This window comes from Gossypium arboreum, chromosome 10, assembly GCF_025698485.1.
Source record: "Gossypium arboreum isolate Shixiya-1 chromosome 10, ASM2569848v2, whole genome shotgun sequence".
Classification (NCBI taxonomy): Eukaryota; Viridiplantae; Streptophyta; class Magnoliopsida; order Malvales; family Malvaceae; genus Gossypium; species Gossypium arboreum.
Window position 1 is genome coordinate 127,342,153 of NC_069079.1, and position 26,977 is coordinate 127,369,129.

Consider the following 26,977-nt stretch of genomic DNA (forward strand, 5'->3'; position numbering starts at 1 on the left):
GACCCTTTGAAATCTTTAAAACCCCACTTTCACTGTGTATCTGTACCCTTTTGAATAAAGAGTACTCAACGAAATTAAATTTCTTTTCAATTTTAGAACATGCTGCACGTCACTAAGTGTTCTGACAACTCCATCAAACATCTTAATTTTAATTGTTCCAACACCTGCGATTTTACATGAAGCATTATTTCCCATCAAAACAACACCTTCAGATATTGTTTCCTAAGTTGTAAACCAATCCCGATTGGGACTCATGTGGAAGGTGCAGCCTGAATCAAGTATCCACTCCTCGCTTACTTTAGAATTATTGACAGAAGCGACTAGAAGTTCACCATCGCTGTAGTCTTCTACAACATCAGCTTTACTGGAATTTTTTTGTTGTTTTCCCTTTTGATTCGTAGCCTCCCTTTTAATCTTATTTTGTAGCTTATAGCACTCAGATTTAATGTGCCCTTTCTTCTTACAGAAGTTGCAAGTTTTACCTCTGTTTGAAGACTTCGATCTACCCTAGATTTACCACGAGGATTCCGTTCCTGTGTCCTACCACGATCATCATCAGCATTCCGATCTTGTCTCCCACGAACAATGAGACCCTCTCCCTGAGAGTCGGGTTTAACCACAAGATGCTTCATCTTATCATACGGGGTTAAAGAATCATAAACCTCATCAACTGTGAGAGACTCACGGCTATATAAAATCGTGTCTCTAAAGGTTGAATAAGACGGGGGCAATGAACAAAGTAGAATCAACCCTACATCTTCCTTATCATACTGAACCTCCATGGCCTCCAAGTTTGAGAGAATTTCTTTAAACATTGTTAAGTGTTCGTGTACAGATGCACCTTCCTCCAAACGATGAGCATAAAGACGCTGTTTCATATGCAACTTGCTTGTTAGAGTTTTCGACATACATATTTGTTCTAGCCTCTTCCATAATGCAGCGGCAGTTTTCTCTTTCATTACATCCTGTAAAATTTCGTTGGACAAATGCAGATGTACTTGTGTTAATGCCTTTCGATCCTTACGCTTCTTCTCTTCATCTATTAATGTCGAAGGCATCTTATCTATCCCTAGCAGGGCATCCTCCAGATCCATCTGTGCAAGAACTGCTTGCATCTTAATTTGCCACAACGCAAATCTGGTGTTGCGATCCAACAGCTAAATTTCATACTTCAAAGACGCCATTACCGTGATTGAGATGAATAACCCGGAAGCTCGGATACCAATTTGTGAAAAAATAAAATAAAATAAATAAAATAAAGAACACACAAATTTTACGTGGAAACCTTTTCGGGAAAAAAAACCACGGGCAGAGGAGAAGAAAATTTACTATGTCGAAAAATTTGAATCAAATACAAGAGGAATAGACTATGTCTATTTATAGGCTTGCAAAGCCATATTCTAGTAGGATTGAAACACCTTATCCTAATCAATATAAAATAGATAGAGTTTAACAAGGTTTAAAAACCTTATTCTAAAATAAAATAAAAAAAGTCTAGTTCTATATGGATTTTACTTTTATTTTATTTTCCATCGTATTTTATTTAAATAAGAATTTGGGTCACTTAATTCTAACACAAGCTTTCTTTCCTTTTTTATTTGAGGAGCTTGAACCTTTATTGCTTCTCACTTGAAAGGCTCTCTTAGCTTACCACTCTTTTTTGCTTGCTCTTCTTTGCTCTTAAGCATATAACACATTGATAAACTTTTGTAGTAAGATTGTTGGTAGGTCCCTCGAGTCTTTAAGAGAGGATATTTTTTACTTGTACCTCTCAGAAAGTATAGCTATAACATTCTCAACTACTCTTTTGTCACTAAACTAGCCTCCTAGCAATCTGATGCTATTGACCACTGTCATTATCCTGTTTGCATATTGCTTCACTGTATCAGCCTCCATCATCTTCAAATTATCAAAATTTCTTTTGAGATTAATGAGTTGTTACTGCTTGGTCTTATCCAAACCTTGAAACTCCTCATTTAACTTATCCCAAGGTTATTTGAGGGTCTCACAGGCCATAATCTTGGTGAAAATCACATCTGAAACACCATTTTATAAGCACGACATTGCCTTGTACTTCTTAGCACAATCATCACTATGTTGCCTGATCTATGCTATGGTGGAATTCACCCTCAATGGTAGTGGCTCAACATCGACATTCACTACCTCCCACAAGTTAAAAGCTTAAAGGTAGGTTTTCATCTTTACTACCCAGATATGATAGTTTTCACCATTAAAAATAGGTGGTGGTGGAGGTAAGTGTTGAAAATTGGCCTACCATGCTACTGTGATATTTTTGGTTAAAGTGCATGCAGCACATGAAGCTGTTGTACTATCTCCAGATGAAGTGCATACAGCTTGTAAACATGCTGCAGCACGAATGTTACAAAGCTATTTAGCTGTAATATTTTCGGATGAAGTAGTGCTAGTAATTGTGCATGTTGCAGCACATATGCTTACTGTAATAGCAATATTTTTGTTTAGTTACTTTGTTAAGTTACTTAGTTCAAAATGAACTAAGTTGGTATTATTTTAATATTTGTAAGTGCTGATTAACATAATCAGCTTGTGTGCAAGTTAAGTTTTACTTGTCCCAATGTATCATTAATGGTAGTAGGTAATATTGGGTGATGTATTTTATTATAAATGTATTGTTTTCATAATGAAAAAGTAAGCATATCAATTATTTCTTCCTTACTGTACGTTTGTAAGCAAGTAATTTTTTTCTTGCATCTTGCTTCCTTATTCTGTTCTTTGTATTTTTTCTTCTGCTAAGTTTTTTTTTTTTTGTTGCTGCCAAAAATCCCAACATGGTATCGAGAGCTTTTATGATCTTGGAGGGTCTTTGGAATTTTTGCTTCTACTGCTTGTTAAGTAAAATAAGAAGTTGCAAGCTTGTTATCTTTGAGGGCTGCTTGTAGAGAAGACAACAACAACTCACCCTTGTGAGACTTCTAAACAAGCTTGTATAAGCTGAAAGAGGAGTTTCAAGGATGACATTATGCGAAGTACAAGTCTGTCAAAGGTGAAGCTTAATGCAAGTTGTAAAGTTGCGAGCCTGTTGAAGACAGTAAGCAAAGTGCGAGCCTGTCGAATTACAAGCTAAAGAGGTGCACAGTCTAAATACAAGCCTGAGTGGGTGCAACCGAAGAGGCAGATAGTCTAAATGCAAGCTCGAGAAGGTGCAAGCCAAAAATAGTAGACTGAAGGTAAGCAAACTATACTTGCAAGTTGTTTATGCAAGAAGAAGCATGACTGTAATGAACAAGGGAACAAGGCAAGATGTGTTGTCAACCAATGTTGTGAAGGAGGAGAGGACTCCATTTGCCAAGGTTGAAAATGAAGTGCTTGTGCAGGGTCAGCTTGAAACAAAGCATTTTGGGACTGCCAAGCTTAAATTTTTTTGAATGATTTGTATTTGCAGCATGGAGTCCAAGAAGGAGTGTTGAAAATTGGCCTACCATGCTGCTGTGGTATTTTTAATTAAAGTGCATGCAGCACATAAAGCTACTGTAATATCTCCGGATGAAGTGCATGTAGCTCGTAAACATGCTGCAACACAAATGTTACAAGGCTGTTTAACTGTAATATTTTCGGATGAAGTACGTGCTAGCAATTATGCATGCTACAGCACGTATGCTTGTTGTAACAGTGAGGTTTTTTGTTTAGTTTCATTGTAATCAACCTAGTTGAAAATGAACAAGCTGATGCAGCTTGATATGTTTAGGTGTTGAATGACTAGGTTAAGTGGCTTGTTTGTGTGTGCAACCAATATTTATCAAGTTACTAGGCTACTTAATGTTGTTAGGTAGTGTTAGGTAATGTAGTTGGCTATAAATGTATTGTTTTTCTTATTGAAAAATCAAGCATATAAGTTAAAATAACATATTGCTTCCTTGCTGCACGTTTGTGAACAAGTAAATTTTTCTTGCTTCCTTGTTCTGTGTCCTGTATTTCTTCCTCTGCTTTGTTTTCTTTTTTTGCTGCTGTCAAAAATCCTAATAGTAAGAAGCTTGTTGAAGGCATTTTATTGAAACACAAAAAAGAAAATGGTCCTCAAAGATCAATGGCTCTGGATACCAATTGTTGGGTTTTTAGCAAAGGAAGAGAGCAAAAACAAAGAATATTAGCAATCAAATTTGACTTGCTCTATTTCATCATCATTTTTAAATACAGATTATACAATATATGAGTTTTTTCTCACCAAAAACTCAACTAATCACACTAAAACAGTCTTGAAACTTGAAAAACATTTCTTGTACATAAAATAAATTAACTAAACATGTTATTCAGTACCTAAACACATCAAGTCATTACCAACTTAGTTTGTTCTTAATTAAGTTTCATAAAATAAAAATTAAACAAAAGATTAAACCAAAACATCAGTTTCCTACTCTTAGGAAGACAACTTGCACTTAGCCAATCCTCTATGCTTAAACAGTACACAGAGCTTAGTCAATGCACTAGGCTTAGACAATACGTCAGACTTAGTAAATACAATATGCCAGGTGTAGTTAATTGCACTAGCCTTAGTTAATATGCCGGGCTTAGACAATATGTCGGGCTTAGTCAATTCGCCACTTTGGCTTATACTTTTGGCATGTTAAGTGAGAGAGTTGTTGCCTGGATGGCCAATTTCTAACAAGGTATAGCGATTTACTTGTAATAGTTTTCATATGGATCCAGGAACCTAATAGTAATAAAGGTGTTTGTAATCTGTATTAAACATGAATTCTTTGTCTTTCTATATCATCAAATTAGAAAAACAATTAGAATCATTTGAAATTAGGATCTCAATTTGGCTTTAGCTATGTTGTAGACATTCTATCGTTAAGGATCTTGTAATTTTTTTGCACACCAAAATATAAGTGGGGTTAAATAAAACCTTAAAACATTTGGTTAATTTATTATAAGTTTATTTTTATACCACATAGATGTTAATTAGCTTTAAAATGATTAAATCTTGTCAATTGAAAAGAGTAGATTCTTGACATTTCCCCATGTATATAATATGGGATATGAGGTTTGTTTTGGCTTAATCTCCTTGATGTTAGTAAGGGTGAAGAATTTTCTTATATCTGTTTGGTGTTACAAAATGTTATTTTCAAAATATTAATCATGAAAAAAAACATTGTGTTTATTTTTTGTTATAAATGGCTTCTACCTGTTGTTGGTGAAAATCACATTTGAAACACCACTTTGTAAGCATGACATCGCTTTGTACTTCTTAACACAATCGTCACTATACTGCCTGATTTGTGCTATGGCAGATTCGCCTTCAACGGTAGTGGCTCAACATCGACATTTACTATCTCCCACAAGTCAAAAGTTTAAAGGTAGGTTTTCATCTTTACTATCCAGATATGATAGTTTTCACCATTGAAAATAGGTGGTGGTGGAGGTAAGAAGCTTGCTGAAGACATTTTACTGAAGCACAAAGAAGAAAATGATCCTCAAAGATAAATGACTCTCGATACCAATTGTTGGGTTTATAGCAAAGGAAGAGAGCAAACACAGAGGAAATTAGCAATCAAATTTGACTTGCTATGTTTCATCATCATTTTCAAATACAGATTATACAATATATGAGTTTTTCTCACTAAAAACTCAACTAATCCCACTAAAACAGTCTTGAAACTTGAAAAACATTGCTTGTACACAAAATAAATTAACTAAACATGTCATTCAACACCTAAACACATCAAGTCATTACCAACTTAGTTTTTCTAAACTAACTGTCATAACATAAAAACTGAACAAAAGATTAAAGCAAAACATCAGTTTCCTACTCTTAGGAAGACAATTTGCACTTAGTCAATCCTTCAGGCTTAAACAATACCCCGAGCTTAGTTAGTGCACTAGGCTTAGTAAATATAATACGCCAAGTATAGTCAATTACGCTGGGTGTAGTTAATTACATTGGGCTTAGTCAGTACGCCTGGCTTAATCAATTCGCCACTTTGGCTTATACTTTTGGCATGTTAAGTGAGAGAGTTGTTGCATGGATGGCCAATTTCTAACAAGTTATAGCGATTTACTTGTAATAGTTTTCATATGGATCCAGGAACCTAATAGTAATAAAGGTGTTTGTAATCTGTATTAAACATGAATTCTTTGCCTTTCTATATCATCAAATTAGAAAAACAATTAGAATCATTTGAAATTAGGATCTCAATTTGGCTTTAGCTATGTTGTAGACATTCTATCATTAAGGATCTTGTAATTTTTTTGCACACCAAAATATAAGTGGGGTTAAATAGAACCTTAAAACATTTGGTTAATTTATTATAAGTTTATTTTTATACCACATAGATGTTAACTAGCTTTAAAATGATTAAATCTTGTCAATTGAAAAGAGTAGATTCTTGACATTTCCCCATGTATATAATATGGGATATGAGGTTTGTTCTGGCTTAATCTCCTTGATGTTAGTAAGGGTGAAGAATTTTCTTATATCTGTTTGGTGTTACAGAATTTTATTTTCGAAATATTAATCTTGAAAAAAAAACATTGTGTTAATTTTTTGTTATAAATGGCTTCTACCTGTTGTTTAGTATTAGCAGTTCACAATGAAAGAACAGGTCCTTATGTTACTTCAACGTGATGATTACAATGTTATATTGTATCATAAAAAGCTGGAATAACTTTTAGCATGTGAGTCATTAATCCCTTCAGATTTCACAATGTCGAAGCCATATTGCTAGCTGTTTTATTATTGTTTGGAGGACTAATTAGCTATTGTTATAATCAACGTCAATAATGGTAGTAGGAATGATCGCAAAGTAATAAAAAAGAAAAATAAGAACACATATTGTGACAAACTCTTATTAGAAAAAAATCACAGGCAAATAAGGAAAAATTCACTATGTTGAAAAACACATTATACAAAAGAATTAAACAATCCTGTTATAATAAATATCTAATAGAAGAAGTATACTGCTATACGGATTTAACTTTTGCAGTATAGTCTGTACAAATCCCCCTATTTTGTTTCTCTATTTTATTTTTTAACAAGTGAAAAGATTCGAATCGCATAATTATAACAACTATGAAGCAAGTAAAACGCAGTTTCCCACTCATATCGGATATGTACGGGGCATGCCCGGACATGCTAAAAGAAAAGGAAATCGATCCAATGTCGTTGAGTGTCTGACGATTTCAAAGGTCTAATTATGTCTTTCAGCTACAGGTACTGGTTGATCATTGGCTTGTAAATTTATTATCATGTTAATTGCTTAACATTGTTTGATTTAGTTGAGGAGTTTTCTTGTCTAAGCTTTATTTGGTATGTAACACCCTAAATTTGGGCCTAGAAGTATTGGGCCTTGAGTGTGGGTTCGTAAGGAGGTTTTATATAGGTATTTAATTGTGTCATTGTAACACCCTGAATTTGGGCCTAGAAGTATTGGGCCTCGAGTGTGGGTTTGTAAGGAGGTTTTATATAGGTATTTAATTGTGCAATGAAAGGACACAATTAAATGTTTGCTTTAGTGGTTAATGGCTTTGAGAAGTGTTGGAGAAATCTTGGGTTCAAACTTGGGCTTTAGCAAAAATTTTGGTATTAAGTGAAAAAAAACCTGGATTCTTGGATGAGGGTTTTTAAATTATTGTGTTAAATAAATGACACAAGGAAGCTTGTAGTCTAGTGGTTGTGGCGCCATTAAGGTTGTATGGGAGCACAGGTTCAAGCCTTGGCTCTTGCAATTTATTTTGGGTTTTAAAAGGAACTGGACTTTGGCCTTTAGACCTTATAATTAATTGGGGATAAAATATAACACAAAAAGCCTTGTGGCTTAGTGGCAAGTAGCGTGTGGAGCATTTAAGGGAGGCATAGGTTGAATCCCATGGCAAGCAAAGAGCATTTATTTTGCTAACAGGGGCAAGAGTTGGTGTTGAATTTAAACTCTAATGTTGGAGGATCCCACATCGGGAAGCTAATATAAGAGTGGTTGTGAAGTCGGCTTTAAATAGAGGAACCATGAGGAGAGTAAATGTACCTTTCTTGGCTGATCCCTTTTGCTGTATGGCGTGCTCGTTTGGGTTAGGCGTCGGCTAAGGGTGCTCGGAGTGTGGATTAACTCCAGTCTCCTATCAGGTGTGTATTGCTTACTACTCTAGCTGTAGGTAGGGGTGAGCAAAACTCGATTCGACTCGAAAAAATTGAAAAAAAATTCGAATTTCGAGTTAAACGAATCGAGTTATTCGAGTTAATTGAGTTATTCGAGTCAACTCAAATTTTTTTTTCGAATTTCGAGTTCGAATCGAGTTGAGTTTTCGAATTCGAATAACTCGAATAATTCGAATAATTCAATATCAAACTATAATATTTTACATTTTACCCCAAACTCCCAAACCTTTTACTTTTCCTTAAAACTTTTACTCCTTCCCACTTTCCCCTAAAACTTTTACTCCCTTCAATCCCAACCCCCAATCTACCCAAAATCCATTTACCACTAAAATTTTACTCTCCCATTTACTTTTCTCAAAATTTTATTCCCAAAAACACTCAAAACTTTTTATTTTCCCCATAATTTTACTCCTCCCATTTTTCTCTTAAAATTTTTACTTCCTTTTAATCCCACCTCCCATCTACCCCAAATCCACCCCAATTTTTTTTAATATTTTCCTCCAAAATTTTACTCTCCCTATTTACTTTCCTTCAAAACTTTTATCTCCCAAAACTTTTTATTTGCCCCTAAATTTTTACTTCTCACCCTATACTCTCAAATAAAAATTAAAATTATCTAAAAAATCACTAAACATAAATAGTAATAATTTTATTTATATCTACTATTTATATTATTAAATTAAATTTCACATTTTATATTATTTATATTATTGGCTTGTTTAGTCATATTGAATATTTATATTAAAATTAAATTATTAATTATGCTATTAAATATTCATGTTAAAATTTTATATTGGTATCAATTTCACATTTTATCTTTAAAATAATTTTATTAAAAATCACATTTTACATCTAATATATTTTTAATTCAAAAATACATAGTGACAAGAATCGAGGATAATTGAAGCAACTAAGCAAACAAAGAAGCTAACCCAGTATATAAAAGATTAATAAATAAATTATGAGGTGATGAAAGTTAATAAAAATTTAATTAAGGTGGATAAATTTTATTACGATAGGTGACAGTGGTTATAAGGACCTAAAATTATTTTTTAAAATTTAACTCGAACAAATATATTCGATTCGATTCGATTCGAATTCCATCTCACTCGACTCGATTCGAGAAAATTTCAAATAAAGTTAGGATGATAAAATAAAATTCGAAAACTCGATTAACTCGAAAATTTTCGATTCGATTCGATTCGATTCGATCGAATGCTCACCCCTAGCTGTAGGATGGCTACTTCGGGCCGCGATGGTAGAAAGGGGTCATAATGGCCTAATGGGCCTCTGAGCCCAATTGGATAAGTTATTTGATTGTGTAGTAAATATTGGGTTAGGCTAGGTGAATCTCATATTTGTGGCTAGATTTGGGCTAAAAGGGCCACACGAGCGTGTGGGCCCATTTGGGCCGAGAATAGGCTTTAGGCCCATTCGTATTTTTATCCCTGTTTAGAATACTTTAGTTTACTAAAATTACCGAAATACCCTTAGTTTGTAAAAATCTTTGAAATACCCTCGATTTGTAAATTTACCAAATACCTTCGACTTGTAAAATTACCAAAGTACCCCGATTCTGAATTACTGCTTTACCCTAATTTACATAATTACCGCTTTTACCTCGATTTACATAATTATCATTTTACCTCGACTTACAGAATTACCGTTTTACCCTAATTTACATAATTACCGCTTTTACCCCGATTTACATAATTATCATTTTACCCTCGAATTACGTAATTACTGCTTTTACCCCAATTTACATAATTACCGTTTTACCCCTGATCGACTTACAGAATTATCGTTTTACCCCTAATTTACATAATTACCATTTTACCCTAATTTACATAATTATCATTTTACCCCGATTCTGTAATTACTGCTTTTACCTCGATTTACTAAATTCTTGTTTTACCCTTGATTTATAAATTCTTGTTTTACCCTTGATTTATAAATTCTTTGTTTTACCCTCGATTTACAAAATTACTAAAATACCCCTAGTTTGTAAAATTACCAAAATACCCTTAGTTTGTGAAATTACCGAAATACCCTCAATTTATAAAATTACCAAAATACCCCTGATTTACAAAGTTACAGAAATACCCTTGACTTTCTAAAATTATAGAAGTACCATTGGTTTACAAAATTCTTGAAATACCTTTGGTTTGTTGATTTACCAAAACACCCTTGTAGGATGAAATGACTAAAATACCCCTAAAAGGTAAAAAGACCGTAAAGCCCCTGTAGGGTAAAGTGACCGTAATACCCCTATATGGTAAAATGACGAATATGCCCTTATGTTCCGTATGACTGATGTGCTTAGGATTTACATATATTGATATTGGATTAGTTAAGTTTGAGTGATGGTGGTGGTTATCGTACGCGATTGATTTTGGAAACGTTTCAACTTCAACCCGTAATGTGTGTACTAACCCTCGTAATAGCTTAGATTAATATTTCTTTGAAAAGCCAAAGCTTCATATTTTAGTGATTCGAAATTAATATTTAGATCTATTTTCTCGCACGTTTAAGTTGGATTCACAACGGATATGGGGTAGGAAGGTATTTGGAACGTTCTTCAACGAGTAGATATCTTGGTAAGTATTTGAACCTTCTTTCCATTTGTATCTTGTGGTTTAAAAAAAAAAAGCTGAAAACCCCTCTGTCGATTAAGGCTAAAAGGGTTTTTGGTGTTATTTGGTTTGTTGGTGCTAGTGAGGATTAAAGGCTACCGATCGAGGAGTGTGTGAAAAGCTTGGATCATCGGAGTGACTAAATCTAGTCATCAACTTCGGCAAAGGTATGAACCCAAGGGCCATTGTGGATGGTGGTCGAATGTGTAAGTGATGATAATAGGTTGTTTTCGATTTGGTTTAATAATAACATGGTCTAATCTATAAGTGGTTGATTATAGGAGAAATCGCATAGGAGATCTCATCAAGGAATTTCACAAATCAGGTGTGTAATGAACCCTTTTCATAGTTTAAAGCGATGAATGCCGAAAAGTCGAAATGCCGAAATTCTAGCATTTCGAGGACTTGTGAGCAAGCGAACGCTCACTAGTTAGTTAGAATCGATGAGATTATGATCGGGAACATTGGAAAAGGTAAGAACGTGATTTTTGGCATTCACGGTAAGTTGGGCCTCGAGGGGCTGCAATAGGGCCCAATAGTCTTTCGGGCCCATTTGGGTAAAATTGGTAGAAAACGAAAATCTGTTAAATTGCCTGTTAAGACTATTAACACTATTATGGATATAGGCTAAATGGGCCTAGATGACAACATCGGCTAAGTAGGGCCCATTAGGGGTTTTAGGCCCAATAACTCGGTTTCGTTAAAAGTGGGCTAGAAACGCGGTTTACACAAATGAATAGTTAGTAACTGATGATGAACATGGAACAATCCCTAATTTTTGGTAAAATTACGATATTACCCTTATAATATGAAAATGACCATTTTGCCCCTAGGTAAAAATGACCATTATACCCCTAGGGTTTATATATGAACTTAATGCATGGGATTTTGATAAACATGATATGTATGATATGCACATGACATGTATGATATGCACATGAGATGTTCATAAATGCATTGGGTTGGGTTTTTATATGGATGGAGGAAGTGCAAAAGGGCTTATGCCCCAGTTATTAAAGGGCTTGTGCCCCAGTTATTAAAGGGCTTATGCCCCAGTTATCAAAAGGGCTTATGCCCCAGTTATTAAAGGGCTTATGCCCCAGTGATCAAAAGGGCTTATGCCCCAGTTATTAAAGGGCTTTTGCCCCAGTTATTAAAAGAGGCAAGGCCTCCAGTTATATGATAAAGCAGCTATGCTGCCAGTGGAGAGTTATGGCGGGGTGGGTCGAGTTAATCCCACATGGTGTCTTTGGTTGGTACGGTGGAGAGTAGCGGATGGTGGGTTGAGTAGTCTCCCAAATGGGTTTGCATACATTCATTGGTATTTCATGTGATATTGAAATGGGCTTGCATTCTTTCATTGACATTATATGTGATATTGAAATGGGTCTATGGGCCATACCGTTTCTGATAAAGGCTTGCCCAAGAATATGAAACTTGAAAAGGCTTCGCCCGGTGTTATGAAATATGAAATATGAAAAGGGCTATGGCCCAATATATGTTTGAGATCGGTTTGGGCTTAGACCCAACAGTGACTATTGTTTTGGGCTCGAAAGGGCTTGTTGCACATGAGTTTCCAAACTCACCCCTTTCCTTAACCTTGCAGTGAGCCTTGATGTGGAGACTTGGGCCGAGGGATTCGGAGGGCCACGGTGATTGTCTTTGGACTCTTAAATAAGCGTTGGTTTCCATTTAATTTCCTTTAATTATTATTTATTTTGGGTTGTAATAGGGCCATTCTAACTTTCCTTTTATTTCTTTTCGGGATTATTTTAATTTTAACAACTTTAAAATTGGTTGATAATTATTCAAATGGGCTAGACTTAGGACGTGTTTTCAAAACGATACTTGTTTTCAAAAAGTTCAAACACCACGATTAATCGATTTATTAAAGTCGTTCACTTAAACCAATTTAAACTCGATATAACAAAGTGTGGCTATGGTTGTGGGCATGTCTAGATTGGATCCAATCAAAGAGCTTGGTACTTAGCGACCTTCATGGCTCACCTCCTCTGTCTCGGATACCTACGGTGCCTAGCTTCCATACACTTTGTTAACTCAACAAAACATATGGTTTTTGAAACTCTAAAACGAAACACGGATTTTTAACTCCAATGTGGCACGTCAGATTTGGCCATAACGTCTAGGCCGGGTTTGGGGTGTTACATTTAGTGGTATCAGAGCCTGGTTGCAACAACTCGGCTGTGGATCGGGTTCGAAAATCTTTTTGAAAACTTAGGCCTAAGAAGGGTATTTTTGGAAATGGTTTTGAAAAGTTCATTTTAAAGATGTTTTATGAGTATATATGTTAAAATGGTACAAGTTTTTCTGTTTTAAACAAGAGTTTCAAAATAAGGGTGTTTTCAAATCAAAATTTTAAATTTCTACCTCTATAAGCAAAAATATGGCTTTTTGAGTTTTAAATGGATTGGAGAAAGAAGTGGCGTCTTGAATCCCGGCACCAAGTCTGTAAGTATACTATCTTTTACGTTATGTATATGATGCTATGAATAGAACGAGACCCTACTATGATACTCTAGATAGGGTAGAGTCAAAACCCTAGAATCTTGAGACTATAGCTAGGCTTTGATTCTATGAAAATAGAAACTTTTAAATACTATCTCTGCATAAGACATATGAATAAATAGTAAAATTTTTGAGATCTTGGTAGTTATTTGATATGTGTACTGGTAATGTAGACTATTGATATGGATTCTGAGGGTAAGCAAAGTCTTCCAACTTTGGGTAGTGGTAACTCGGAGCTTCGTACTGAGGCACTGGCCGAGTTAGTAAGGAAAGTGGTAGAGAAAGTATTGGATACCAAAATTAAGGAAATTAGGGAAACGCTTCAAGCAGGGTGCTTGGAGTGTAAGAAAAGGAAGGATTCTAGTTCTCAGAAAACCAAGCCTCATTCTGTGAAACATGTTAAGGCACGACCAAACTATCCAATCTGCAAAGATCGCAGCGGACGTCATCCGGGTGAATGCCATAGGAAGACAGGAGCATGTCTTAGATGTGGGTCCAAGGAGCATCGAGCTCGGGATCGCCAAGTTTATTTTATTTAAATATGTGTTACTTAATTGTATGCGTGCTTGATAAATGTTTCTTTACTTTAGTAATTAGATGTTCAGGTCGTACTAAGAATTATTTTTAATTAGAGTGCGTGGCGGAAGCATAGAGGTTTGACTTGAGTAATACTGATTAGTTGATAGTTGGAAATTTCGAGGACGAAATTTCTTTAAGGAGTAGAATTGTAACACCCTAAATTTGGGCCTAGAAGTATTGGGCCTTGAGTGTGGGTTCGTAAGGAGGTTTTATATAGGTATTTAATTGTGTCATTGTAACACCACAATTTGGGCCTAAAGTATTGGGCCTCGAGTGTGGGTTTGTAAGGAGGTTTTATATAGGTATTTAATTGTGCAATGAAAGGACACAATTAAATGTTTGCTTTAGTGGTTAATGGCTTTGAGAAGTGTTGGAGAAATCTTGGGTTCAAACTTGGGCTTTAGCAAAATTTTGGTATTAAGTGAAAAAACCCGGATTCTTGGATGAGGGTTTTTAAATTATTGTGTTAAATAAATGACACAATGAAGCTTGTAGTCTAGTGGTTGTGGCGTCATTAAGGTTGTATGGGAGCTGGGTTCAAGCCTTGGCTCTTGCAATTTATTTTGGGTTTTAAAGGAACACGGACTTTGGCCTTTAGACCTTATAATTAATTGGGGATAAACTATAACACAAAAAGCCTTGTGGCTTAGTGGCAAGTAGCGTGTGGAGCATTTAAGGGAGGCATAGGTTGAATCCCATGGCAAGCAAAGAGCATTTATTTTGCTAACGAGGGCAGCAAGAGTTGGTGTTGAATTTAAACTCTAATGTTGGAGGATCCCACATCGAAAGCTAATATAAGAGTGGTTGTGGTGGCTTTAAATAGAGGAACCATGAGGAGAGTAAATGTACCTTTCTTGGTGATCCCTTTCATTGTATGGCGTGCTCGTTTGGGTTAGGCGTCGGCTAAGGGTGCTCGGTGTGGATTAACTCCAGTCTCCTATCGGTGTGTATTTCTTACTACTCTAGTCAGTAGGATGGCTACTTGGTCGCGATGGTAGAAAGGGGTCATGTGGGCCTAATGGGCCTCACAGCCCAATTGGATAAGTTATTTGATTGTGTAGTAAATATTGGGTTAGGCTAGGTGAATCTCATATTTGTGGCTAGATTTGGGCTAAAAGGGCCACACGAGCGTGTGGGCCCATTTGGGCCGAGAATAGGCTTTAGGCCCATTCGTATTTTTATCCTTGTTTAGAATACTTTAGTTTACTAAAATTACCGAAATACCCTTAGTTTGTAAAAATACTGAAATACCCTCGATTTGTAAATTTACCGAAATACCTTCGACTTGTAAAATTACCAAAGTACCCCCGATTTACAAAATTACCGTTTTACCCCTAATTTACATAATTACCGTTTTACCCCTGATTTACATAATTATCATTTTACCCTCGACTTACAGAATTACCGTTTTACCCCTAATTTACATAATTACCGTTTTACCCCTGATTTACATAATTATCATTTTACCCTCGACTTACAGAATTACCGTTTTACCCCCAATTTATATAATTACCGTTTTACCCTTGATTTACATAATTATCGTTTTACCCTTGACTTATAGAATTACCATTTTACCCCTAATTTACATAATTACCGTTTTACCCTTGATTTACATAATTATCGTTTTACCCCCGATTTACAGAATTACCGTTTTACCCTCGATTCTTGAATTCTTGTTTTACCCTTGATTTATAGAATTACTTTTTACCCTTGATTTACTGAATTCTTGTTTTACCCTCGATTTGCAAAATTACTAAAATACCCCTAGTTTGTAAAATTACCAAAATACCCTTGGTTTGTGAAATTACCGAAATGCCCTCAATTTATAAAATTACCAAAATACCCCTGATTTACAAAGTTACAGAAATACCCTTGACTTTCTAAAAATTATAGAAGTACCATTGGTTTACAAAATTACTGAAATACCTTTGGTTTGTTGATTTACCAAAACACCCTTGTAGGATGAAATGACTAAAATACCCTAAAAGGTAAAAAGACCGTAAAGCCCACAGTAGGGTAAAGTGACCGTAATACCCTATATGGTAAAATGACGAATATGCCCTTATGTTCCGTATGGTGATGTGCTTAGGATTTACATATATTGATATTGGATTAGTTAAGTTTGAGTGACAAGTGGTGGTTATCGATGCGCGATTGATTTTGGAAGCGTTTCAACTTCAACCCGTAACAAGTGTGTACTAACCCTCGTAATAGCTTAGATTAATATTTCTTTGAAAAGCGAAAGCTTCATATTTTAGTGATTCGAAATTAATATTTAGATCTATTTTCTCACGCGTTTAAGTTGGATTCTAGCGGATATGGGGTAGGAAGGTATTTGGAACGTTCTTCAACGAGTAGATCTCTTGGTAAGTATTTGAACCTTCTTTCCATTTGTATCTTGTGGTTTAAAAAAAAAAGCTGAAAACCCCTCTGTCGATTAAGGCTAAAAGGGTTTTTGGTGTTATTTGGTTTGTTGGTGCTAGTGAGGATTAAAGGCTACCGATCGAGGAGTGTGTGAAAAGCTTGGATCATCGGAGTGACTAAATCTAGTCATCAACTTCGGCAAAGGTATGAACCCAAGGGCCATTGTGGATGGTGGCCGAATGTGTAAGTGATGATAATAGGTTGTTTTCGATTTGGTTTAATAATAACATGGTCTAATCTATAAGTGGTTGATTATAGGAGAAATCGCATAGGAGATCTCATCAAGGAATATCACAAATCAGGTGTGTAATGAACCCTTTTCATAGTTTAAAGCGATGAATGTCGAAAAGTCGAAATGCTGAAATTCTAGCATTTCGAGGACTTGTGAGCAAGCGAACGCTCACTAGTTAGTTAGAATCGATGAGATTATGATCGGGAACATTGGAAGCAGTAAGAACGTGATTTTTGCATTCACGGTAAGTTGGGCCTCGAGGTCGCAATAGGGCCCAATAGTCTTTCGGGCCCATTTGGGTAAAATTGGTAGAAAACGGAAATCATTAAATTGCTGTTAAGACTATTAACACTATTATGGATATAGGCTAAATGGGCCTAGATGACAACATCGGCTAAGTAGGGCCCATTAAGGGTTTTAGGCCCAATAACTCGGTTTCGTTAAAAGTGGGCTAGAAACGCGGTTTACACAAATGAATAGTTAGTAACTGATGATGAACATGGAACAATCCCTAATTTTTGGTAAAATTATGATATTACCCTTATAATATGAAAATGACCATTTTGCCCCTAGGTAAAAATGACCATTATACCCCTAGGGTTTATATATGAACTTAATGCATGGGATTTTGATAAACATGATATGTATGATATGCACATGACATGTATGATATGCACATGAGATGTTCATAAATGCATTGGGTTGGGTTTTTATATGGATGGAGGAAGTGCAAAAGGGCTTATGCCCCAGTTATTAAAGGGTTTATGCCCCAGTTATTAAAGGGCTTATGCCCCAGTTATCAAAAGGGCTTATGCCCCAATTATTAAAGGGCTTATGCCCCAGTGATCAAAAGGGCTTACGCCCCAGTTATTAAAGGGCTTTTGCCCCAGTTATTAAAAGAGGCAAGGCCTCCAGTTATATGATAAAGCATGACTATCTTTGCCGCCAAAGAGAGTTATGGCGGGGTGGGTCGAGTTAATCCCCACATGGTGTGCTGGTTGGTACGGGTGGAGAATAGCGGATGGTGGGTTGAGTAGTCTCCCCAAATGGGTTTGCATACATTCATTGGTATTTCATGTGATATTGAAATGGGCTTGCATTCTTTCATTGACATTATATGTGATATTGAAATGGGTCTATGGGCCATACCGTTTACAGTAAAGGCTTCGGCCCAGTAATATGAAACTTGAAAAGGCTTCGGCCCAATGTTATGAAATATGAAATATGAAAAGGGCTATGGCCCAGTATATGTTTGAGATCGGATTTGGGCTTAGACCCAACAGGCAGCTATTGTTTTGGGCTCTGAAAGGGGCTTGTTGCACACTGAGTTTCCAAACTCACCCCCTTTCCTTAACCTTGCAGGTGAGCCTTGATGTGGAGACTTGGGCCGGAGGGGATTCAGAGGGGCCACGATGATTGTCTTTGGACTCTTAAATAAGCGTTGGTTTCCATTTAATTTCCTTTAATTATTATTTATTTTGGGTTGTAATAGGGCCATTCTAACTTTCCTTTTATTTCTTTTCGGGATTATTTTAATTTTAACAACTTTAAAATTGGTTGATAATTATTCAAATGGGCTAGACTTAGGACGTGTTTTCAAAACGATACTTGTTTTCAAAAAGTTCAAACACCACGATTAATCGATTTATCAAAGTCGTTCACTTAAACCAATTTAAACTCGATATAACAAAGTGTGGCTGTGGTTGGGGGCATGTCTAGGATTGGATCCAATCAAAGAGCTTGGTACTTAGCGACCTTCATGGCTCACCTCCTCTGCTCTCGGATACCTACGGTGCCTAGCTTCCATACACTTTGTTAACTCAACAAAACATATGGTTTTTAAAACTCTAAAACGAAACACGGATTTTTAACTCCAATGTGGCACGTCAGATTTGACCATAACGTCTAGGCCGGGTTTGGGGTGTTACATGGTACCCAGTCCCAGGCGCAAAACGCAAAACGTTTTAAAATCAACGTTTTAAAATTTTATAGAAACAAGAAAATCAACTTCGGTTAAATTCATATAAATCAACTACCTCATTACCAAGAATTAGCAGCAAACCATTATAAGAAATTACTTACAAGCCTAACCATGAAAATTAATGTAATTTATTTATCACTTTCTAATTATGACATGAAAAATATACAAATCGATACAAATATATATCATATATAATATTGTTGAATATTGAGGTAAAAATATTATGTACGTCTTTGTAAAAATATCCAACTTGGGTTTTACATATATTATAAATAAGGGATGGAATGAGATGAATAATCACTCATCACTTCTGTAAAAAACTCTTTCCCCCTAAGGCTCTTAACTTTTTGTTTCTTTTCCTTTTCAATAAAATTTTATTTCATTAAACTTGTGTTTTTATTTCCAAAAAGCACGAGTAACTAAGCTCGTCTAGTTAAAGGTTGTCAAGATTCTTCAAAAAGAGTTCATGAAGTGTAGAACCCGCACTTAACCCTTCTCAATAAGTATTTATCATTTCTTCGCATTATGAGACTTACGCTTTCATCCATATCCTTCCAAAAGTAATCTTTTCATCTTGTGCAAAGGCGGCCGCTTTGTATGTTTTAGGAAGGTTGCACAGTCGGTTTGCTAACTTACTGCGTTAGAAGTTGCCAAGCCCAAGAGACGAAATGGCGTGGCATTCACCATCAACGCCATTGAGAAACGATGATCTAGTATAAGACGGTCTCACAAAAGTAACGGTTGGTTAGAGTCAAGGTTCCTTTAGATCGTAAGGCTATAACTTAAGTAGAACTGGTGATTGTAAACGTTTTTTTCCACTATAACTAACTTATTTGGTCATGTGATGGATAGAATATATTTAGTGCTTTCAACGACACACCAAATATATTGTTATCTACAATAATCTAAACACAAGAAAATCATGGAGCACTAATAAGTTTAGATATTACATTTAAGTTTTTATTTTTTTTCACTTGAACCAGTAAATCATGGATCAAGTCGCATCAATTATAAAAGAAGGAAAAATGATTTACAAATACGGACCGAAGGGTTTTTTACCTCAATATTATAAAAAAAAATTTATACACCAAAATAAGTTGTCAGCCAGATTAATTACGAAAATGGTATGTTTTTTTAGGTCGTGCCTATCGGACAGAACTGTGATTTTTTAATATTAAATTTTTTTCGTTTAAAAATTATTATTATATTATTTTTAATATTTATATTAATATATATGTAAAAATACGAGTTTTATACGGGTTAAAATACTAAAAACGGGTCGAGCCTGTCAGGTAGGCACGACTAGTTGTGCCTAACAGGTAGGCACAACACCCCTTGCTACTGTGCCTTCCCCTGCATGCTGCCCATTTTTTCTCATGAGTCTTATTTGAGGAAAAAAAATTTATGGGGGACCTTAAAAGCATGGTCCCCCCCCCCACCATATTGAAGCACCTACGGGTGAGAAAGAAAGGAGAGAAAGGAGAAGGAGAAGAAGAAGGAAGGTGAAGGAGAAGAAGAAAAAAAAAAAGGTAATGTATTATTTTAGTAATTTATTATAAAATTATGGTGTTTTGTGAGTTTTAGTATGTAAATTTTTAAAAAAATTGTATAATTATTTTGTTAGTAGTTTATGATTAGGTTATAAATTATTAGTTTTTTTGTATTTTGTTATAGTTATTTGTTTTGTTAATAATTTATAGGATTAGGTTACAAATTGTTAGTGTTTAGTGTATTAGTGTATTGTGATTTTTTAGTAATAATATATTTTTAAAAAAGTTATAGTTGATTTGGTTATATAAATTGTTAGTGTTTAGTAGTTTAGTGTATTAGTGTATTGTGATTTTTTTAGTAATATATTTTTAAAAAATAATTTTATAGCTATTTTATTAGTAATATAAGATTAGGTTATATAAATTGTTAGTGTTTAGCGGTTTAGTATTAGCGTATTGTAATTTTTTAGTAATATATTTTAAAAAATAATTTTATAGCTATTTTATTAGTAATTTAAGATTAGGTTATATAAATTGTTAGTGTTTAGTGGTTTAGTATTAGCGTATTGTAATTTTTTAGTAATATATTTTAAAAAATATTTTTATAGCTATTTTATTAGTAATTTAAGATTAGGTTATATAAATTGTTAGTGTTCAATGGTTTAGTATTAGCGTATTGTAATTTTTTAGTAATATATTTTAAAAAATATTTTTATAGCTATTTTATTAGTAATTTAAGATTAGGTTATATAAATTATTAGTGTTTAGTGGTTTATTGTATTAGTGTATTGTGATTTTTTTAGTAATATATTTAAAAAAATATTTTTATAGCTATTTTATTAGTAATTTAAGATTAGGTTATATATTGTTAGTGTTTAGTGGTTTAGTGTGTATTAATATATTGTGATTTTTATTTAGTAATGTATTTAAAAAATAATTTTATAGTTATTTTGTGTTAGTATATGATTATAAATTGTTAGTGTTTATAGTTTAGTGTTTTGTAATTTTTAATGTAATTTTTATATAATGTAATTTTATATTATTATATATTTATTTGATAATTTTATTGATTTATTAAAATGTTGATTAAATTTGTTGTTACATAATTTTATAGGTTATTTGGAAGTTCTTCTAATTAGGTATGTTTCTAGTTTTTTTTAATTGTATGTTTTTTATATTTAGACAGTTTATTTGTTTTTAATTATATTATTATTGTTATCTAACATAAAAAATTGTAGGTAAAAATGAGAAATTATGAGATATTCTTGTGTTTATTTCTAAAATTTGAAAAATTTATTGTATCTTTTGAAATAAGAAAATTGAATTTATTTTTTTAATTGCAGATTTGTAACAAATGGGTTCTTTGATTGATAATACAAATCACATATCAAGTACCATTAAGGAGATGGTAATAAAATTTTTATTTCATAGTCATGTTATTTGTTGAATTAAATTATATTGTATTAATTATTTCGCTAATATAATAATGTCGAGTCGCACTGCGTATTGAGAGGCCGTGTTAATAGTATAGGGTTTCACGGATGAACGCCTAATACCATTCTTGGAGTTAGCGGGTTTGGATCAATGACATTGATCCGGCCTTTTGATCTGCGATATGACTTGATTTCCGCTTTAGTCGAGCGATGGCGTCCAGAGACCCACACATTTCATTTGCCATGCGGGGAGTGCACCATCACTCTAGAAGATGTTGCAGTACAGCTCGGGCTCCCCATTGACGGGAATGCGGTCATGGGCGTAAGTTCGATTTCCAGGCCGGCAACCCTTTGCTATGAATTACTTGGACGCTCGCCAAGTGAGGGAAAATTTGCCAGTTTGAGGTTGTCATGGCTAAAGGCCAATTTTGAGTATTTGCCGAGTACTGCCAATGAACGGGAGGTGATGCAGGCCGTTCGAGCTTACATTATGCACCTTATAGGGGGTGTACTTATGACGGAATCAAACGGAAGTACTGTTCACTTGATGTACTTACCCCTATTATCTAATTTGCATAACACCCGTTCATACAGTTGGGGGTCCGCAGTGTTAGCCATGTTGTATCAAGAACTTTGTCGGACTACAGATCCTTCTGCGGTGGACATAGGCGGATGCCTCATACTGCTGCAGTCGTGGGCACTTTACCGGATGCCATTCTTGGCATCAATTAGTCACCAATCATATATATTTCCACTCATTAATAGGTGATGAATTTTTATGCATTGTAACAATTAGTTGACTTTTTTTTTCAGATTATGTTGTTCTAACAATTTTTTTCTTAGATGGAGCACAAATCCGGGTATCGGAAGATCATACACGGTTCTGATATACCGCCTGATGATCGAGAATCATTCTGGAGAGGGGGTAAGTTTTTTCAATATTAATTTTATTTTATTATTTTATTTCACTCGACCTACGTTAATACAAAAAATGTGATTAACTGTGCAGTTCTTTTGGATACCGTATTCTGTTCTAGAAATTATGGCAGTTATTCCCTCGTCTGCCCGCGTCCACTCAAACTTATGGTGCATTAGCGCACCCGTTATTAATTTTCAGATAGTGGAGTGGTATCATGGCGATCGAGTACTTGGCGATTCGGTTGCATTCAATATATCCCGAGTCCACCAGTACGATTGGGGGATATCCATGGGATGACCAGGAGGGGGAGGCATGGCCTTGATTGGGGAGATGAGCATGAAGAATATGTTACGATGTGGAACAACCGGTTTGAGAGGGTACCTCAGATGGATCGTGGCTTAGATCTTCAGCCCTCGTTACAATACCTACAGTGGTACTGTGAGATAGGGAAACCATTTTTGTTTGGTGGGTGGTCGATGGTAGTCCCCCCATATACAACACGAATTGGGCAACATCTTCCAGATCCGAATCATGCACCAGAGCCGGAGCCACAGCAGGAGCCAGAGCCGAAACTACACTCTGGAGGTAGTTCTTATCATCCAGATTTACGGGGCGATGACTATTTCTTGGGCTCCTCAGGCCACGGATATCATTCAGAGTTTGATATCTTCAGCCCACTACCACCTCAGTACTCCAGTCATCCCGGCTCATATTCATCTTAGTACTCTACTCCTTCCGGCCCGTATCCACCTATGTACTCAACTCCTCTAGAGCCGTATCCACCGCCGTACTCTACTCCTTCCGGCCCATATCCACCTCCATATTCTACTCCTCTCGGCTCAAGTTCATCGATGGCATTTGAGACATATGATTTTTCGTCTATGTTTCACACACCCCCACATACAGATGAAGAGAACGTTGATCGTCGTAGTCGTCCGCAACGTGAACGTCGGGCTCCACAAAAATATACCCCTAGAACCACACCATCAAACCATCAATTTTAGGGGGTTTTTTTATCATTAATTACAAAGGATAGTTATCATTTCCCCAGTTGAAGAACATTATTATAATAGTAAATGAAATACATAATAAATCCGGGTTAAGTATGTATGAACACAAATAGTCATGCTTCACCCGGAGTAAGTATGTAAATTGTATATAAACATGTGCTTCGAAGGCGAATTTTGGATTTGCTTGGGTTGAAGTGCATAATTGCAAAAAAAGAGGAGTATTAAAAACAATCAATTTTAAAATGCTTAAAAAATCCATTTAATACTACTCGGTGGGACTTTTTCTTCCAACATGTAATTAACAAAATCTTAATTTCTATCTGATCGTGACGATTGTCCAATATGGTAGTTTCGAAGCGGGCATTTATTCTGATTATGACCTGGTAATCTACAAACTCCACACAACTTCCCATCAGATTTCTCTCTAATGTCCATTTCGTTACGGATTCTAGATGATTGCGGACGACCTTTTGGGTTCCTACGCAACCCTTTGTCTAGGACAAGCTCGAATGTCGTTGGAGGAACCTCCCAAGTAGATAGGTCAGGAAGTACGGGAAACTCATTCTCCCATACACGCAATGTGCGTTCGAGGGTATACACTTCATCGATAAATTGATCCACGTTGAGCGAGACTTTAGCACAAGCTGCTACAACATGTGCATAAGGATAAGGAAGTGTCTGGAACCTCCTACAATCGCACCGTCTATTTCGGAGATCAACTCCGTAGGACCTAGGTGGTATACCGGGTCGACGACCGATGGTCTCTGTAACGCGAAACGTTTCATTACGTCGTGAATATACTTCTACATTCATCGACCTCGCCATCCGACGGTTTGCAACCATTGCATCCCTGACATATTCGACAAAGACGTGTCCTGCCTCTATCTGGTTGACTTGTTGCTGACCCATTCTTGGCATCAAGATAGCCAACCTGTAGAATGTAGCTGAGAAGACAGATGAAATCGAAAGATGTCTTGTTTTTAATAACACAGCATTGATGCCCTCCACCAAGTTTGTAGTCATTTGACCGTAACGAAAGCCCTCGTCAAAACTTTGAGCCCATTGCCACGGCTCCATGGTACCCAACCATTGTCGGAAAGATGTGTTCGTTTGACCTTCCATGTCATTCTCAAGTCGAGTCATCCTTTGCTTGAAAATGTGTGGCTCAAGCTCGTCTGTGTGTATGTATTAAGAAAATATAAGTTACAGTCTCATCACAAAACATTAGGTTATATATTGAAAGGATAAGTTTATTCTTTACCCATTTTCACAACTTGTCTCTTCCAGTCTGCATTCTTATAATCTCGATGAAAGTTAGACGCAATGTGCCGTATGCAGTAAACAGATCTCCATGACACACCGGAACGCCTAATGGCAGCAATTAATCTTTTCCTTCTATCAGAGATGATGCAAATACTATCATTACTAACAACATACCTCCGCAGGTTTGTAAGGAAGAATTCCCACGACTCCATATTCTCTTTATCTACGATGGCAAACGCAATCGGGAGCACGTTATTGTTCCCATCCTGAGCAATCGCAAGAAGTAAAATCTGTGTATATTTACCGTATAGCCATGTCCCATCTACTTGCACAAACGGCTTGTAGTGGGGAAATGCACGTACACATGGATCAAACGTCCAGAACATCCGTTGGAAAATTCTTTTTCTTGGTTGTAGTTGCTCATCCGGGCCATAATAAGGTCGTGTCTGCAGCTCAATGGCAGTCCCTGGTACGTACTCCCTTATAGCGGTAATCCATCCCTGTAACTCATTATATGATGCATCAAAATCTCCGTACAATTGCTCCATTGCCATCTGTTTAGCTATCCATGCCTTCCGGTATGACACTCAATACTGGAATCGTGCCTGTATTTCGGCAATCAGTACCGAAACCTTAATGGTCGGCATGTCTTCAACCATTGGCATGATGCACATACAGATAGTTTTGGAATCAAGTTTTCGATGATCTTCTGTCATACGTGATGAAGTGCATGTGTAAGGCCCAACAAATTTTCGTATCTCCCACATCTGCGACTTTTGGATAAATGCAGCTCGTATCCGCCAATTGCGACCTTCCACGACTTCCAACACTCTCAATATATAATGTCGGTTTAGACACGGCGACTTTGTAATCTCTTGATATATTCATACTATACCGTTTAATGGCAAATACGCACTCTTCCTTATTTTCGAATCTCTGGCCCACGAACAACTCCTCAGGATCAGAATATACGGCCATTCGATGAGCAAATTGTATTTCAGGGTACTCTGGGAACTCGGCTACATGCGTCGCATCGGGGTCTATCCGAGACATGTGTACCCCAGGATTATTATGTATCACAATACGACGAATCTGGTTCCCGACTGAAGACGCATTAACATTTACTTCCTCATTCACGCCTTCATCGTCAATATCATCCGGGACCTCATCCACGTCGGGATCACTTTCACTATCGACTTCATGATCAGAAGGATCACTACTATGGTATACATCATCACCAACCACAGCAGTCTCAGGTGCAGCATTAAGATCAATGTCGATCCCATGTATAGTTGATTGACTACCAACGTATGATACCGGAACCACCATACACGGTTCTTGAGCTCCATCTTCTTCACCTAATGGAGTGGCATCTTCAGTTTCCTCCACACCAGCTAACTCAGCAAATAACTGAATCGGTGCATTTTGGTTGCTCCAAGTCCCACAATAAAGAGCGACCATTCTCTCCATGACTTCATCGTCTACAAGTTCCATTTCGGTGAATTTTATGGGATCCGTCGAAACTGGAAACTTGTAGAAAAGTTTCGAGATCCTTCTCCCACAACGTTTATAAATTTTTCACTAATTTTTCCTTCATATCATCAAAGAGATATTTCTATTGAATCTCATTGCGACTTGTTTGCGACATTCAAATATACATCCTACGCTTGTTGTCAAAATTTCTCCATCAAAATAAATGCATACGAAAAATTGATTCTCCATATTCAATACTAGATCTGTTAAAAAAAATTCAAAATTCTCAAAATAGTTTCGAATAGCAAAAAAGTTACATAAAATTTTTAATGCAAAATTTTTTATTCAGAAGCTAACAAAATTATTAATCTAACAAACTTTTAAATAATAAAATTTCTAACAAAATTCTACATCGTATTTAAAAATAAATAAATTAAAATACCTTATCCTTCTTCTTGCTTTCCTTTCTTTCCTTCTTCTCACTCTCTTCTTACTTCTATTTTGCTGCTAAATTTTCTGTATGTTCTTCATCTGATTTTCGGGGGAATATATAGGGAAAAATTAAGCATGTGGGCTCAACTAGTCGTGCCTACCAAGAAGGCACAACTAGTCGTGCCTGTCAGACAGGCTCAACTAGTCGTGCCTGTCAGACAGGCTCAACTAGTCGTGCCTGTCAGACAGGCTCAACTAGTCGTGCCTGTCAGGTAGGCACAACATGTATGTATGCTTCCACATACACGGGTTGTATACTAACCCGAAAAAAATATATATATATAATAATAATTTTTTAAACGAAAAAAAAATTTAATATTAAAAAAATTGGTTGTGCCTGTCAGATAGGCACGACCTAAAAAAACATACCATTTTCGTAATTAATCTGACTGACAAC

General features: G+C 35.8%; 1 protein-coding gene and 1 long non-coding RNA gene across 2 annotated transcripts; one reads left to right on the top strand and one right to left on the bottom strand.

The window, feature by feature from the left end:
- The first annotated feature begins 16,363 nt into the window (after positions 1–16,363).
- Positions 16,364–18,072, top strand: LOC128281611 (uncharacterized). Its single transcript, XR_008271858.1, has 3 exons — positions 16,364–16,431; positions 16,546–16,589; positions 17,882–18,072. It is a non-coding gene; the product is annotated as an uncharacterized LOC128281611 (long non-coding RNA).
- Positions 18,073–23,060: 4,988 nt separating this feature from the next.
- Positions 23,061–25,169, bottom strand: LOC108462316 (uncharacterized). The gene is made up of 3 exons (XM_053020350.1): positions 24,713–25,169; positions 23,733–24,527; positions 23,061–23,221 (listed from the first exon to the last, which is right to left on the bottom strand). Exons 1-3 carry the CDS (start codon positions 25,167–25,169, stop codon positions 23,061–23,063), a joined length of 1,413 nt encoding a protein of 470 aa, XP_052876310.1.
- Between the last annotated feature and the right edge of the window lie 1,808 nt (positions 25,170–26,977).